Source organism: Plecotus auritus, assembly GCF_963455305.1.
Source record: "Plecotus auritus genome assembly, chromosome: 3".
Lineage (NCBI taxonomy): Eukaryota > Metazoa > Chordata > Mammalia > Chiroptera > Vespertilionidae > Plecotus > Plecotus auritus.
In genome coordinates, this window is record NC_137772.1 from 164,949,109 (window position 1) to 164,965,095 (window position 15,987).

General features: G+C 33.1%; 1 protein-coding gene across 8 annotated transcripts in view; it reads right to left on the bottom strand.

The window, feature by feature from the left end:
• Positions 1-15,987, bottom strand: part of USP15 (ubiquitin specific peptidase 15) — a 127,461-nt gene that overhangs the window by 43,584 nt on the left and 67,890 nt on the right. For 4 of the 8 annotated variants that reach the window (XR_013960269.1, XM_080662440.1, XM_080662439.1 and 1 more), the window contains 2 exons: positions 12,814-12,900; positions 4,869-5,013 (listed from right to left, as the gene is read on the bottom strand). Coding sequence is in view for 6 of the 8 variants with exons in the window: in XM_080662440.1 (XP_080518566.1) it covers positions 4,869-5,013; positions 12,814-12,900 (232 nt within the window). In the remaining 2 variants the exon portion in view is untranslated. Of the gene's footprint in view, positions 1-853; positions 954-4,868; positions 5,014-12,813; positions 12,901-15,987 lie in introns of all 8 variants that reach the window. The other 4 variants (XM_080662442.1, XM_080662441.1, XM_080662444.1 and 1 more) reach the window with 2 other exon arrangements.

A 15,987-nucleotide genomic window follows, 5' to 3' on the forward strand; every position in this document is an offset into this window, starting at 1 on the left:
GTAAGGGAGTTTCCATATCTTTATTTTTATCAAAATGGAAAGAATACCTGACAGAGTTGTCATTTGATAGATGATTTAACATATTTTTGATGATAGCATACCATGAAATTTTTGGCACATAATATGGAAGGAACTCAAATAATTGAGTTTAATTTCCTTAATTAGATAAAAATTTGCCCAAGGAAGAACTACTTGAATTTTTAGTCAGTCACATTCTCAGTTTATAAGAAGTAATTTTCTTTAAGATCATTAAGTATTTTTTAAAATTCTTATGTCTTGGGGTTTAAGTGTTTAATTTTTTGATGGAAACCACATCATTTATTTAACTATAACTTTGGTTAATTTGAATAAAATTAGAAAGCTTCATGTTAAACTGGGCTTCCAAGAATTTGTGTTTCAATAAAAGGGAAAAGAATGTCTAAGGTGAGAGTAGAACAGCATTATATTTAATCATACTCAAAGCTATGAAGTACAGGAACACAGAAATAATCGCTTCAATAATCATTTTCCTCTCTGTTTTTATAATATAATGAGAATCTAGTTTCCTAAAAGAATGTTATCTCTGTGTAGTATTGCTCATTTTCTTTAATTAAGTCTTAAAAAAAATAAAACCTAACCCTAAACTTTCTATTAAACATTCTTTTGAGTTTACTGAGTAATTTTTTTCCCAACCCAAGAGATCACAGAAAAAAAAGTGACCTTAAAAAGGTTGGAATTCACAACTGACTTTACATTGTATGACAGGAATAATGGACAGGTCCTCGATTACTATAAAAATTTTCAATGACTTCCCAGAGTCTATTTAAAGAGCCCTACTATTTCCAAGAAAAAAGTTTGAAAACAACCATCTTACGCCATGCTGCTTTCCAGTGGAAAAGACCATATCACTCCCCTGCTTCAAATCCATCTGAAGAGTTGCTTCTTCCAGGAAGCCAATCATGAGCCTCCTAGGCCTTGACAATGAAAAAGACAAGGTTGGAGTGCTCCTGAATCTACTCAACTAATGCTAATTAAAATAACCTCCAATAAAAAAACTAGACATTCTCTCAATGGAGTAATATACATTTAAGGCGCTAGAAAAGTATTTTGTTGTACCACCAGGACATGGTAGTATATGCCTATGATCATAACTACTCAGAAAGTTGTGGACAGGGATAACCTGAACTCAAGAATTTTGAGTTCCCTGTGGATTGAATATTCATACATAGCTCCATGTTATTATACCCCTTAGTTATCAGTTTGCCTAAGGAGAACTAAACTGACACAGTTCAGAAAAGGGAGATGATAAATACCATTGTTGAATAATACAGTGAAAAATAAAAGTACATTCAATTCTTTCTTCATTCACTAAGTCCAGCCAAAATGGAATAAGACTTGTAGGAAAGAACAAGTAAACAAGCTATGGAATTTGGAGTTTTTCCAGAGTCACTCTGCTTGACTCCTTGAATTTAAAAACAGACAAAATAACATCAACCTAATACGTACCTAATTCTTTTATGATGTTCCAGTCACTGTCCTAAGACCTTTATATTTATCAACTCACTTAATCCCCACAAAACTCCTACATACAGGTATTATTTTCCTCATCTGGTAAGAAAAAATGAGTATTGGAAATTACTTGTATAGGATAACACAGCTAATAAGTAGCAGGGATGTGTTTAATCCAGGCAGTGTAACTTCATAGTGTGCTCCTAACCTATATTATTAATTTTTGATGTGTTCTTTACTTTTCTTTCTGGCCACAATATGGTTTTTAAACTATTCTTGGTATCCCATAAGAATGCTTCTGGGGCCATTAAGGAAAAGAAAGCCGATGGGACTCTGGACACTTTACCCAATCAAAGCAATTTCACTACATCTGTTTAAATACTGACAATACAATTAAACTTTTCACAGTAATAATTTACAATCTTTTCATGCTAAACAGCAAAAAAGTTTGAAAATGACAATATCTAGCTTATAATCTCCATAAGGTCAGGATTTATGATCAAAAGTATCTCACATTAAATAAAAATTGACTTAATAAATTGAAACTATATCACAGTACTGGACTCATCAGAAAAATTTAATGCTCACAAATACCATCACATCAGAGAAAATCTTAAACACCAATAAATTAAATTGAATAACAATAACGTTAAATCACACAGATTGGTGTTGTTTAATCTTTAATCATGAGCGATCAAAAAGATTTCACTATTTCAAGGCTACTGATGGGTTAAGCATAAATCATGATCACAAACTATAAAATGCCCACTCATATTTTTAGGATTACTGAATATAAGAAACTATATTAAAATTTAAATTATCAGTATAAGTGTTATTTCATAATATTTTCTGATGTTCATAAATTGTCTTCTATTTCACAGAAGTTATAAGGAAATTTGAAAAAACAAAAACTACTCTATTAGTTATCTTTTATCATTTTCATCTGTGGACCTAAGAACTTACACGTGTGTTTATAAAACAGAGGAAAAAGGTTACGGCTACAATTTTGTATTCCCTATTAGTGTGACTTTTGGTTGAGAGCTTATATCTAAATCAACTGAAAATCACAGAAGATTTAAGAAAATAAAACTGAAGCACTAGTTTTTTTAATTCTGGATTTGGATTAAAAGTCAAAATTAGCAAATATATAAACTCGTATTTGTACTCTACAATTTGCTTGGAGAGTTTTATTTTTGAGAAAATACAGTTTCCAACCAACCAAGATACAGACATGAAATATATCTACTGCTTAAAATACTTTATTGAAATTTACATCAAGAATTTTTCATACTTTATGATTACCAGAAAATAACATACTATCACCCTAACAAACCTCACCCTCATGACTGCATCTCAGTTGAAATAGAATATGTGAAGGTGAAACATACTAAGAACGAGTGTCAGCATTACATCTACCAATTGTTTTTGTAATAAAATTACTTTAAACAATAGCAAAAACTAATAAAATGAAGTTTCTGACACCTTAAAACATAAACAAGAAAGTTAAACAAATGCCAAACCTAGCTCAATATAGCTGATTCGAAGATTTAGTTTTAATACTCATTTTTGAGAAATTAATTTAACCATATGGAGACAAACAGTAAATAGCCTACATCAAAGGCACAGGAAACTAGAATGTAATATCGCCTTAAAAGGAATGCAAGCCAGAGCCTCCCATGATTCACAGCATGAATAATCTTGCTTTTTCTCAAAGACCCAAATATTTATTGCCTATGATGTTAAAATATTTTCTTAATCCTTATAATAAAGCACCAATGTTGTTTTTCTATACTAGAACATTTAAAAGAACCTCAAGCTATATCAAACTTTGTTTATATGAAACATTTTTCAGAGATGGTATTAAGGATAATTTTCAGTGATCAGTAGGGTAGTCCAAGAGATATACAAACAAAATTGCAACTTGTCTGCCCAATCCCTATCTCTGAATGCTCAAAACTAATGCACTGTACTTTGCTATCTAAGTAAAGATAAGGACAATATGCTTTGTGCTTGCTCTTCTCGATGAGTTTCATTTCTCCTTTACCAGAAAGATAAAAATGTAATTGTTCATTAGTGCTAACATACTAGAAAAGCAATTTTGAATAAAGTAATTCACATTAAAGTGAATAAATATTATTCATCAAAGAAGGTTTAATGGAAGAGTTTATTAATCGACATAGTATCTGCAACAGACACTGAGAAGCTCAACTCTAAACCAAGAAATCAGAAACTAACCAATTATGACCCCTTGTACATTTCTAAAAGATTGCCAACTCCTCCAATTCCTGATCTACAGAGTGATGACAGTTTAAATCTAATTTTTCCAAGAATGCTATAAAGACAATTACAAAAGGATTTATTTATAATTTTGGATGGTGAACAGTCCTAAACTTTTCTTAGATAGTAAAAAAGATATGCAATAATGTCCTTATCAAGCCATATTCTGTATTTAATCTCTATATTTGGAGGCTGCCTCCTAGGCAAAGGAGATTCAGTATTAAATATGAATCGAGAACAGAAAATTGCAAATTTAAAAGTAAAGTACAGAATTTGCAAAAAAAAAAAAAAAGTTAAAATTTAAATATAAAAAACAGTATGTGCCATTATTTCAGGCACTTGAAAAAATTTTTATTTGTAAAAGGGGTAGTAAATAACCAGCTCTAATTTTATACACAGTGACAGTGATATTAAGATATATATAGATCTTGTTACTTTAAAATCAAGCAAAGACATAAAAATTTAACAAGTTAAGTTGGAAGAGGGTATAGAAAGAGTAGGACAAAAAGGGAAGCTCCATGGAGGGACAGGGGAAAAAGGCAGTGATCTCTTATATCCCCAAATTAAAGGTCTTTAAGGAAAGTGATGTGTTAAAATATGTATACAAAAGGAGGTTCGTAAAAAACTTTTTTAAATCTTAACTTCACATTAAGGTTTAAAAAATAGATTTAAAAATAATTTTATTTAGAATTAGAAGATTGGTGACCATAAAATATTTATTCTCTAACATTCCCATCAATGTCAAAACAAAAACAACCAACCAAGAGGCTTCTACTGAATATTGTAGAGATCTCACTAGCTTTCTTTTCTTCTCAGAGAGTCTACGTTTTCTGTTTTGAATTACATTTTTGCATGAAGTGATATTTAATCTTCCACTATGTGGTAATCAATTATATGCCACCTAATTGAGGAACATGATAAAGATATTCTATTATCAGCACTAGAATGAATGAGTCAAATGTGTATGAGTAAATATTCCACGAAAAAAGAAATTCTCAAAACACATATAATACTCATGTTCTGACATATAAAACCCAAGTCTACTCTTCTTGTATTACCGACTCTCATAAAACACGAGTTTCACATTGTTTGGAAATACCTACCTGAATAGCTGAGTTCATGAAACACGTATTTCCCAAGTTACTTAGGCCACAGAGGCCTGGCTGTTCATTGTTTCTTCCAGGTTCTGAATAATCATAGTTCTTATAAGCAGTATATGATGGGAGACAATAATTTGAGTTTTTCACACTGGAAGAAAACAAAAAATATTTTTCACAATGCAGTCAATGATTACAACATAGTTATAATGAACAGAGTACTTTCAACTTGTTTGAATTAGGTGGTCAGTAATTAAAATTTTTTATAAAGCACTTAACTCAGGATCTTTTTAATACTCCCTTAATTAAGACACTCCTCATCCAATCAACAAATGACTGCATCTTATATCACACAAACAAAAACAAACCATTGTATCTTTCTACCCTTGATTAACTGGAGCAGCTTCACAGCTTGCTCCATCCTCCATTGCTCCATCAAATTTAAAACATTTAGATTTTAAACACCACCCGCAGCAATAAATCATCTCATTTATGTCCCTTTTACATCCTGCTACTGTAAGAGAATAGTAGTAGAAACATGAAGGGTTGGACCTTAGTTACAGATCAGACCAGAATTTAGAAGGCCTGTGTGACATCACTGTACTGATGCACTGAAAATTCTATTTATAGTTTCTAGGCTAGACCAGCAAAATCTGGTATTCAAATGTGAAAAAAGCCAGGGGTGATCAGGAATGCAAAAATGAAATGATTCTAAGCAAGTACATTCCAGAATTATTTGGCTTTTCTTTCTTTTAGGTTGTTAGAATAATGAAGTTTATTTAACTATTAGATGAATATAACCTCAGGATAATTTGTACTATCATAATAAATTCTAATCTTGAAAAGATATCAATCTTTGAGAATATCAAGGTAATTTTAGAAAGAACTAAGAAAAGTCAATCAATAAATTAAATAATGCCTCTTTCTTTTTATATGTAATAAATGTTTTTCTGGAAAAAATATGGATTCTGCCTTAATTTGTAATAGGTTACCTTATAAATTATATCCAAAGTATCCAATATAATGGATACTTTGGACATAATTTAAAAGCATATTTCAATCATTAAAAAAAGTTCATTAGTACAAACCTGAACAAGAATCAAATTTTTAAAATTTAATAGTGTAAATTTTTTAAAAAACTGCTACAAATAAACATGACTTCAAATGGCTTACAATTTGTTGTTATTTTTTTAAAAGTAGTTTTTACTTATAATTTCAAATACATTATATTGTAGCTTCTATACTTCCACTTTATTATTTTAACAGTTTAAGTGGACTTTGCCACAGCCTGCTCTAATAAAGCCTTTAGTAACACACACACACACACACACACACACACACACACACACACACACACACACACACACCAAGATAAATAGGTAAAACACACAAAACCACATCAACCAAAATTATATACACAATGGTAGCCTAATATTTTTGCATTTTTAAGAAAACACCCCCCTTCATCACAAACAAAAAAACCAACTCCCAGACTACAAAAAACCCAACAAAACAACCCACCCCAAGACTGAACAAAAACAGCAGTGCCCAAAAGAAATATAACCTAGATCAATTCAAATTCAGAATTGCTAGTCTTGTAGCTATATGTTTATTTTAAACTTTAAAAAAAGTATGAAACAAATAGAATTCAAGCATCTTTTGTTTTTTGTAGATCAGTAGCCTTATAATTAATATTTTATATTCCCACTAACTAATAAAGTACAAGGCACCTATACGCAATTCAATATATGTTCACTCAATGACTGATGACTAGATTCTTGAATCTAATTCGAAGACATGCAACAAAAAAAACTTAATCCTGTTTTCTTTCTTTCTATTAAGAAGTGCTATATATGAAAAAAAAGCAAGGTCTATATTTTCCACACATTCTATACATTAAAAAACTCATGTATTCTGGCTATAAAGACATAAAATTTTAAGCAATCTGTGAGTGTACAGGGAAGGTATGCCCAAATGCAAGTTCATGCCTACACCTACCTACACACACACACACACACACACACACACACACACACACACACACACACACCCGCGCGCGCGAAAAGATTAAAAGCATATTTACATGCTTATTCTATAAGTATATATCAGATATATCTGCCTCTCCTACACATAACACAAATGGATGTTGGAAGCTCTATTCTTCTCTGTGGCAACAGGATGCGATTTGCTGGAATAGTTTTTCCTATTTACTGAGAAATGAACAAAAATTTATTTGGAAATTTAGTTTTATATTTTGTCTTTATTAAAAAATTTGTTTTAAAATATATTTTTATTAAATTCAGAGGGGAAAGGAGAGGGAGAGATAGATAGAAATATCAATGATGAGAATCATCAATCAGCTGCCTCCTGCAGGCCCCATACTGGGAATCAAACTGTGACTCCTGGTTCATAGGTTGATGCTCAACCACTGAGTCATGCAAGACAGATTATCTTGTCTTTTAAAATCTGAATCCTTAAAGGACTTCTACATTTTAAGTGTCAGGGTAAGTATAAGCCTTTTCCAAAGATTGAGGTAGTCTAGATGCACAATGACAATCAAAACTGATCAACTTAAAAAATACTTTAAAACTATCATGATTGGTCACTTATAATCCACATTTTATGTGCTTTCTAAATCAAGTATTAAAGTTTGCAATGGGAAATACTAAAACCAGCAGTTCTTTAAATGCTTTGACAAAGTACATGGAAACCTATTTTCTCATGACTATTTCTGCTTTTTTTTCCCTGAAGAGAGTAAGCTAGTCCTTCATCCTATAAAGCTATGCTACTTCACAAAAATAAATAAGCCTGCCAGTAATCTTAATGGGAATTTAAGTACTTCACTAGGTTAATTCTGTACTATAATTCTATCACCTTAAATATACATTAAAAATGTAACTTTTTTGGTAACATTGAGCCCTTATCCTATCTAATAGAAGAGTAATATGCAAATTGACTGTCACTCCAACTCACAAGATGGCCACCCCCATGTGGTACAAGATGGCCGCCCCCATGTGGACACAAGATGGCTGCCACAAGATGGCCTGCAGGGGAAGGCAGTTGTGGGTGATCAGGCCAGCAGGGGAGGGCAGTTAGGGGTGACCGGGCCAGCAGGAGAGGGCAGTTGGGGGAGACAAGGCCTGCAGAGGAGGGCAGTTGGGGGGGACCAGGCCTGCAGGGGAGGGCAGTTGGGGGTAGCCAGGCCAGCAGGCGGGGCAGTTAGGGATGACCAGGTCTGGAGGAGAGGGCAGTTGGGGGTAGCCAGGCCAGCAGGGGGGGCAGTTAGGGGTGACCAGGTCTGCAAGGGTGGGCAGTTGAGGGTGATGAGGCCAGCAGGGGAGGGCAGTTCGGGGGGGATCAGGCCAGCAGGGGAGGGCAGTTGGGGGGGGAACCAGGCCAGCAGGGGGGGAGAGCTGGGGGGAGCGGACCAGGCCAGCAGGGGAGGGCAGTTAGGGGCAACCAGGCTGGCAAGGGTGGGCTGTTAGGGGTGACTGGGCCAGCAGTGGAGGGAAATTGGGGGACCAGGCCTGCAGGGGAGGACAATTAGGGGCAACCAGGCTGGCAGGGGAAGGCAGTTAGGGTGATTAGGCCGGTAAGGGAGGGCAGTTAGGGGCAATCGGGCCAGCAGGGGAGTAGTTAGGTGTTGATCAGGCTGGCAGGGGAGTGGTTAGGGCAGCTGTGGGCAAACTACGGCCCGCGGGCTGGATCCGGCTGTTCTAACCGGTTCTCTTGCTCTCCCCTCCACTCCTTTACTTTAAACTTATATTAGTTCACACAAACACTCCATCCATGCTTTTGTTCTGGCCCTTCGGTCCAGTTTAAGAACCCATTGTGGCCCTCGAGTCAAAAAGTTTGCCCACCCCTGGGTTAGGGGGTGATCAGGCTGGCAGGCAGGCAGGCGAGCGGTTGGAAGCCAGCAGTCCAGTGGGATCGGGCCTAAACAGGCAGTTGGACATCCCTTGAGGGGTCCCAGATTGGAGAGGGTGCAGGCCTGGCTGATGGAAACTCCCTTCCCCCGCCCCCCCCCCGTGCACAAATTTTGTGCACCGGGCCTCTAGTCTCTTTATAAAAATTTTAGTCTGACTTTTTAATTAGTACTTAGATTTGACATTATAAACTTTATACATCTATTATTTAATCCTCATATCTATAATTATGCTCACTTTGCAGTTAATGAAATGATGCTTTCAGCAAGTAACTTGTTAAGAACCAGATGGCTAGCTACCTCTGGCAGGCTCCAAAACCCAGGTCCTTTTCCTAGCTTAATGTCCTACAGGGAGTCATTTACATTTCAAATAAGAGCTTTAAATGAATTAACAGAAAAACAGAAATATATTCTGAGGTGGAATGCCAAGAGTTGAGACAATAAATACATTAAAAAAATTTTTTTAAGGTAGTTTTTTATTAAGACAAATGTAGTGAGAGAGAAAAATGCAGGAAATAAAAAGAGAATAAATTTGGTACATATTAAAAATGTACTTATATGGTAAAAAAACAATATTCCAGCTACTGGTTCCTCATAATATTAGTCCTCAATAAAAACTTTATTAAACTTAAATAATTCAAAGTATACTTTGTATTACCTTATAACTAATATTTTTATTCCTGAAGATAAATAAAAATGGTCTATCTTAGTAATGTATATAGTTTAATTCAAGTCTTGAATTTGTAATAAGTTTCATATAAACCTGTGGGTCACAACTACTGATTTTAATATATACTTTATACTTGTAGAATATCTCCACATATATCAAGTTTCAAAAATGCACATAATTCAAAAAGGTCATTACCCATCCTATATAATAAAAGGCTAATATGCAAACTGACCAAATGGCGGAACGACCAGTCACTATGACGCGCACTGAACACCAGAGTGCAGACGCTCAACGCAGGAGCTACCCCCAGTGGTCAGTACGCTCCCGCAAGCCAGGCTCACGGCTGGTGAGCGCAGGGGCAGCAGTGTGAGCCTCTCTCACCTCTGCGGCAGCAGTAAGGATGTCCGACTGCTGGACATCCCCTGAGGGCTCTGGGACTGCAAAAGGGGGCAGGCTGTGCTGAGGGATCCCCACAAGAGCACTAATTTCGTGCACTGGGCCTCTAGTTTTATATAAAATGGGTAATGATGCTATTTCCATCTGAAGTCTTAAGCTGCTACTTATTTCCACAAATTGAATGGAAAATTAAGAAATAAATTTTATGTAAAATAATTGTTTAGATAACTATGATCACATTAAAATTTTTAAAAATGAAAAAAAAACTTTCTGTATTATAAATGTTTAAATTTTGTTCTTTACTAAGAAGGGTAAGCTTTACTAATCGCGGTGATAACCTCCGTAGCTATTTGCTTAAAGTTTCCTAATATGAAAGGACTGCTTTACTGCCTAAAAAAGATAAGTATAAATAGTTAAATATATAATCTAGTATAGGAGTAAAGTCATTAGTTAATCATGTTTTGAAAATAAGAAAACACACCAATTCCTCTCATTTTCTGCAGTCAGAGGTTTTGAGATCAGATTTTACTGTCATATTTTTACCATAACAGGGAAATAAGACAAAGAGAAACACAACAGATCACATATACTAACATAGTGACTCTAGTCAAAATAGAGTCCATGTTTAATACAATCTATATACAATGTTAAAAATATCTCCAAAGAATACCTATAAATACATGTTACACCTGGAACTGAATTATTTTATAGTGAATATGGGAGCCATCTGCAATGGCAGAAACACAAGTAATATTTTATCTCCTATGAAAAAATTATTTTTGATAAATTTAATATTAAAAAACAAAACATAAACCAGATTAAAGGGGAATATTTCATTTTACTCTTTTACCTATGGATAGACATTTTAAAATAGAACATAAAATACTGCCATTTTGGATACTCATCGTGTCTTCGATATTTCACTATTACACTACAATGTAATGCTATTAGACTATGGTGCACATATTTTTATGAATACTGAAAGAAGGGAATGAATGTTTTAAATCTTCTTAATACATACAACAAACTATTTTCTAGGAAACTTGTACTAATAATTACTCAAACAGAATCCTCATAAGAATAGATATTCATCACTTAATTTTTCCCAATGATATTGAGGTGGGAGAAAGTAGATGAAGATTTTTATGGTTTTAAATTTACATATCTCCAGTTAGTAGTAAATTTGAACATTTAAAATATTAGTATATTTTAATCCTTTTATTTTTATTTCCCATCTACATCATTTGCATATTTTCGTAATAGACTATTTCTCATATATTTTATGAACATGATATATTAAGAATATTAACTCTTAATTTGCCATTTATAGCAAGTCATTTTTCCATTTATTTACCTTTTAATTCTTATGTCCTAACAAAAAGTAATTAAAGTTTTAAAAAAAAATTCTCAATAGCTATCCAATTTTCCCTACATATCCTGGATAACCTGCTCCATTCTCCATCGGTCTAGAATCCTTTCTGATCACATTAAACTCTTTTATACATAAAGTTCTGTTTATGGACTGTCTTACCTAGTCTGTTGATCTGTAGGTATATTTCTGTGTCAACACTATGCTGTGCAAATTCTTGTATCTTTATAATAGGTTGTGATATTTGATTAATACTTTCTCATGATTTTTTCTTTCCAAATTATTTTGGCTATTCTTATGTATTTATAATTCAGATGCATGTTAAACAAATTTTGTCAATTAACCCAAATATGAATTTTAAGGGAAAACTAATTAAACCTATGTATTCAATTAATGGTATTATTTTAAAGATTATTTAACACACAGCTTTAGTCTTTTTGAATTTATTCTTTGGGATAATCAGATGCCATTTATGAACTGGACAAGTAGTATAAATATTTAACTACCTAAATACTGTTAACCTAATATATAAACCACAATGTCTATAGCCAAGAAATGAAAAAGGATAATCATGTCTGGGTTAATGTTCTTCCTATAATTTGACTGGACTAATTAAAATAAAAGCTTTCTTTTTATCCTTTTCTATAAAATAAAAACCATGCCAATTTTCAAGGTCATACACCCATATCAGATGATCTGGTGAAGTTCAAGTTATTTTTAATAAAGCACACAATTCCACTAACTTTTACAAATTCCAAGATTCTAAATATTATTCAGGATGGGGCAAGGGAACTGTTTCTCTGAACTTTTTAAAGAAACACAGATTGCCTTTTTATAATAAACGTAAAAACATGTATGTTTTACAGTTGAGAATCACTGATACACACTTTTTAAAAATACTATATACTAGAGGCCCAGTGCATGAAATTCGTGCATTCAGGGGGGTCCCTCAGCCTGGCCTGCGCCCTCTCTCAGTCCGGAAGCCCTCGAGGGATCCTTATTACTGACTCGGAGGTGGGAGAGGCTCCGCCACCGCCACCGTGCTTGCCAGCCGTGAGCCCAGCTTCTGGCTGGGTGGCGCTCCCCCTGTGGGAGTGCACTGACCACCAGGGGGCAGCTCCTGCATTGAGCAGATGCCCCCTGGTGGTCAGTGCGCGTCATAGCGACCGGTCGGTCCGCCGTTTGGTCGATTTGCATATTAGCTTTTTATTATATAAGAGGATTGTAGGTGATTACATATTTAGTTCTAAAATGACAACTGAAATTTATATTCTTTCTAAAAAACTGAATTCTAACAAATTTCTATGTATTAGAATGTAAATCTAACAGATTTCTGTGTTTATAATGTAGCATTTTAAAAGTGCTTTATTTCACTTTTAGTAAATTACTGTAGTATATGTATTATATCAAGGAAAGGGTTGTAACTGTGTGTTCTTTCCTGTGAAGTTACTCCTAGAAAATCCGACCAGTAATTTTTAAAAATTCAATTAGTGCATTAAGACTTTTATCCTAAATTTTGGATACAAGAGAATTTTTGCAACCACAATAGGGCGATCAATTAAACAAAGAGTTTTTAAGATTCAGTGCTTACTTTCTGTTGTTGATGTTGTTATAATTATTTGATAGAGATGAAGGAGAGATCTTTGGTAAAGTTGAAAAATTGGATGCACCTGGGGACCTTTAAAAATATGAAAATGTTAAATTAGATAAAAAATGCTGAATTTTCAAATTAATTATGAAATAAAGAAAAGAACCAATAGATGACAATGTATGTAGTAAATGAATGCTGGAAAACAAATTCATGAGCAAAATCACTATATATTTTTTGGTTTTCAATTTCCAATGTATTCTTTTATATAAAAAATAATGGTACAAAGGGAACTACTTTCAAAAGAAATTTATGAAGTAAATATGCAACTTGATATTACTCTTATAGATATACTAACCCAATAACACTAATTCCTACTTCAGGTAATCATTATGAATATTTTACAATCAACAATTTGCTTAAATCCATGGAATTAAAATATTATCTTTTAAGGAAGTATGTAAATAAAACCACTTGTGTCTCAAGTTAGATGCCACCATGGATTGAATAGCGTAAGAATTCAAAACATAATCCCCAAAAGTAATTTTTTTGGGCAGCTATCTGTGCAAAAACAGAAAAGACATAAATCTGACTATATGTTACATACCTCACTAATTCAGAATCTTTGTGGAGAAGTCTCAGTTATTAGCTTTTAATTAATTACTGGCTCTTAATCAAATAAAATGCTTTAAAAGCATGATTTATAATCAACAATTCCATTATAAAGTACTTAAAGGTCTATGAAAGATTTAATTTGTTTTAATTTTATAAACAACTTTAATTTACTAGGCAACATCTAGCCTATAGTCTGTAAAAAGATACCTTTCAGTCTAGTATCTCAATCATCATAAATTCTAAATTAGTGAGGCCCAACGTGATTACTTTTAAAAATTATTGTATTTCCTCTACTCAGATGCTAATGAACAATGAAATGGTCAATATGCAGGAAAGTACAATCTATAAAACTAGCTTTTAGTAATCTGGATTTCACTAAATCTACATAACTGCAGAATAAATGGTGGATAATAAAATTTTTTACATACAGACATTTTAATTTAACTTTTGAAGTTTTATATATTATAAAATCTTGGTAAATTTTTTTCTTCATTTTAAAGGAGGTTCTTTTTGTTGATACAGGCTGTTCATAGGTAGGTTACATTAAGTGAGACTTAATTAGGTGCCTTTCTAACAGAAGACTCTTACAAGATTTTATTTTACTATATTAAGCTCAAGATACAAAATATGACCAACCAAATTTTAATATAAAACAAAGTAGAGAACCTACTTAAAAGGTAATTTTGTAGTCCTAGTATTCTAAGGCATACTAGTTTTAAAATATTAATAAAAATATAGGAATATCATGGTATTTCCCCCTTCATGTTAAGAATGCTAAATTAGAAAAAAACTAAATTTATTAGACATTGAGGCTAATAAATTAAAGGAGGTTAATTTTTGAAAATTTGACTATAATTTAATTCATTACAACTTTTCAGAGATATAAACTGAAATGTTCCCTTGAATTTTACTTACAGCAAAAATTATGGAAATAAAGATATATTATGTCATCCAATAAAGTGGCTGAGACGCATATATAGGGCAGGGCAAAACAGTAAAAAGGCCCCAGATGAGCAGAAAAAGAAAATAATATACGGAGTGGGGCAAAAGTAGGCTTACAGTTGTATGAAAAATAATACAATAATTAATGAATAAAAATACAAGAATAAACTGTTTTGTGTACTCACAACTGTAAACCTACTTTTGCCCCACTCCATATATTATTTTCTTTTTCTGTCCATCTGGGGCCTTTTTACTGTTCATCAGCAACTCTACCAAAGGATAGTATTATACGTTTTTATGAAATTCATTAAAACATTCAAACATTGATTAAATGATTACTAAAACATCACCCCTGGCAAGTACTAGGAGTTTAAAGACAGAGCTCTTCCTGACCTCCACCAGCTCACAAATTAATGGGAGAAAATAATACATAAGCAAAATAACTATAAAACAGTATAAATTCTATGACAAAATTTAAAATTATAACAAACTATAAAATTTTTGTAGGTAGTAATATGCAGCAATTTTTAAATGATGTGCACAGATGGAGGTGTAGGTAGGAACTGAAAGTGAGAATATTCCAGGTTAATAGAACAGCACATGCAAATGCATGGAACTGTAGATATTATGATATTTATAGGGAATAAATAAATTCAGCTTGGATGAAAGAGTAAGTGTATAGCAATAGGAGTAGAAGTTAGTAAGGTAGGTATGATAACATAGGACCTTTTATGTTCTATGAAGGAATTTGGATTTTATCTAGTTGTGCTAGTACAGTCCATGGTCCCTTAAGGGACTCTAAGATCCTTTCAGGGTGCCCATCTATGAGGTCAAAACTATTTCCATAATAATACCAAAGTGTTATTTAAGTAGTTATTTGATCCCTTTTACTGGGTGGATATTTGCACCGACAGCTTAAAAACAATGATGGGTAAAACTGCTAACACATTAGCATGAGTTAAAGCAGTAGCACCAAACCATGTACTAGAATCATTGTATTCTTCACCACACCCCCACCCCTACACTAGAAAATATGGTTTTACTTAAGAATATATATGTTGAAAAATAAAAATTACTGATTTTATTAAACCATGACCTTTAATTAAACTTCTTTTAATATTGAGTAATAAATTAGAAAGTTTTCATAAAGCACACCTGCTACATACTGAACGTGGTTGTCATGAGAAAAAACACATTTATCTGAATTTCAAGTGAACTATCCACTCTTTTCACTCTTTTACATAAAAGGCTATCTAGCAGACATTTTCTCAAAAATACATGAAGGGAGCCTGTTACTTTAAGCCTTAAAGTAACAGGCTCCCTTCATGTATTTTACAGGTATTCCAAATGTTGTAAGGGAAACAAAACTTGAGCTTGATAGCTTCCTACTACTTAAAGTTTTCTCACTAAAATTGGTGATGTTTTAATAAGTGTAATTTAAAAAAATTGTATAATGATTTATGTCAACATTTGGAATACCTGTAAAATTCAGTGAATCAAATTTTCCACTGCATGAAGTTATACATGACAGATTTCAATGTAATAGAATAAAAAGTTCACTGACATGATATCAGATTCCACATCACAATTAACCTTTCATCATTAAACCACCATGGGCTG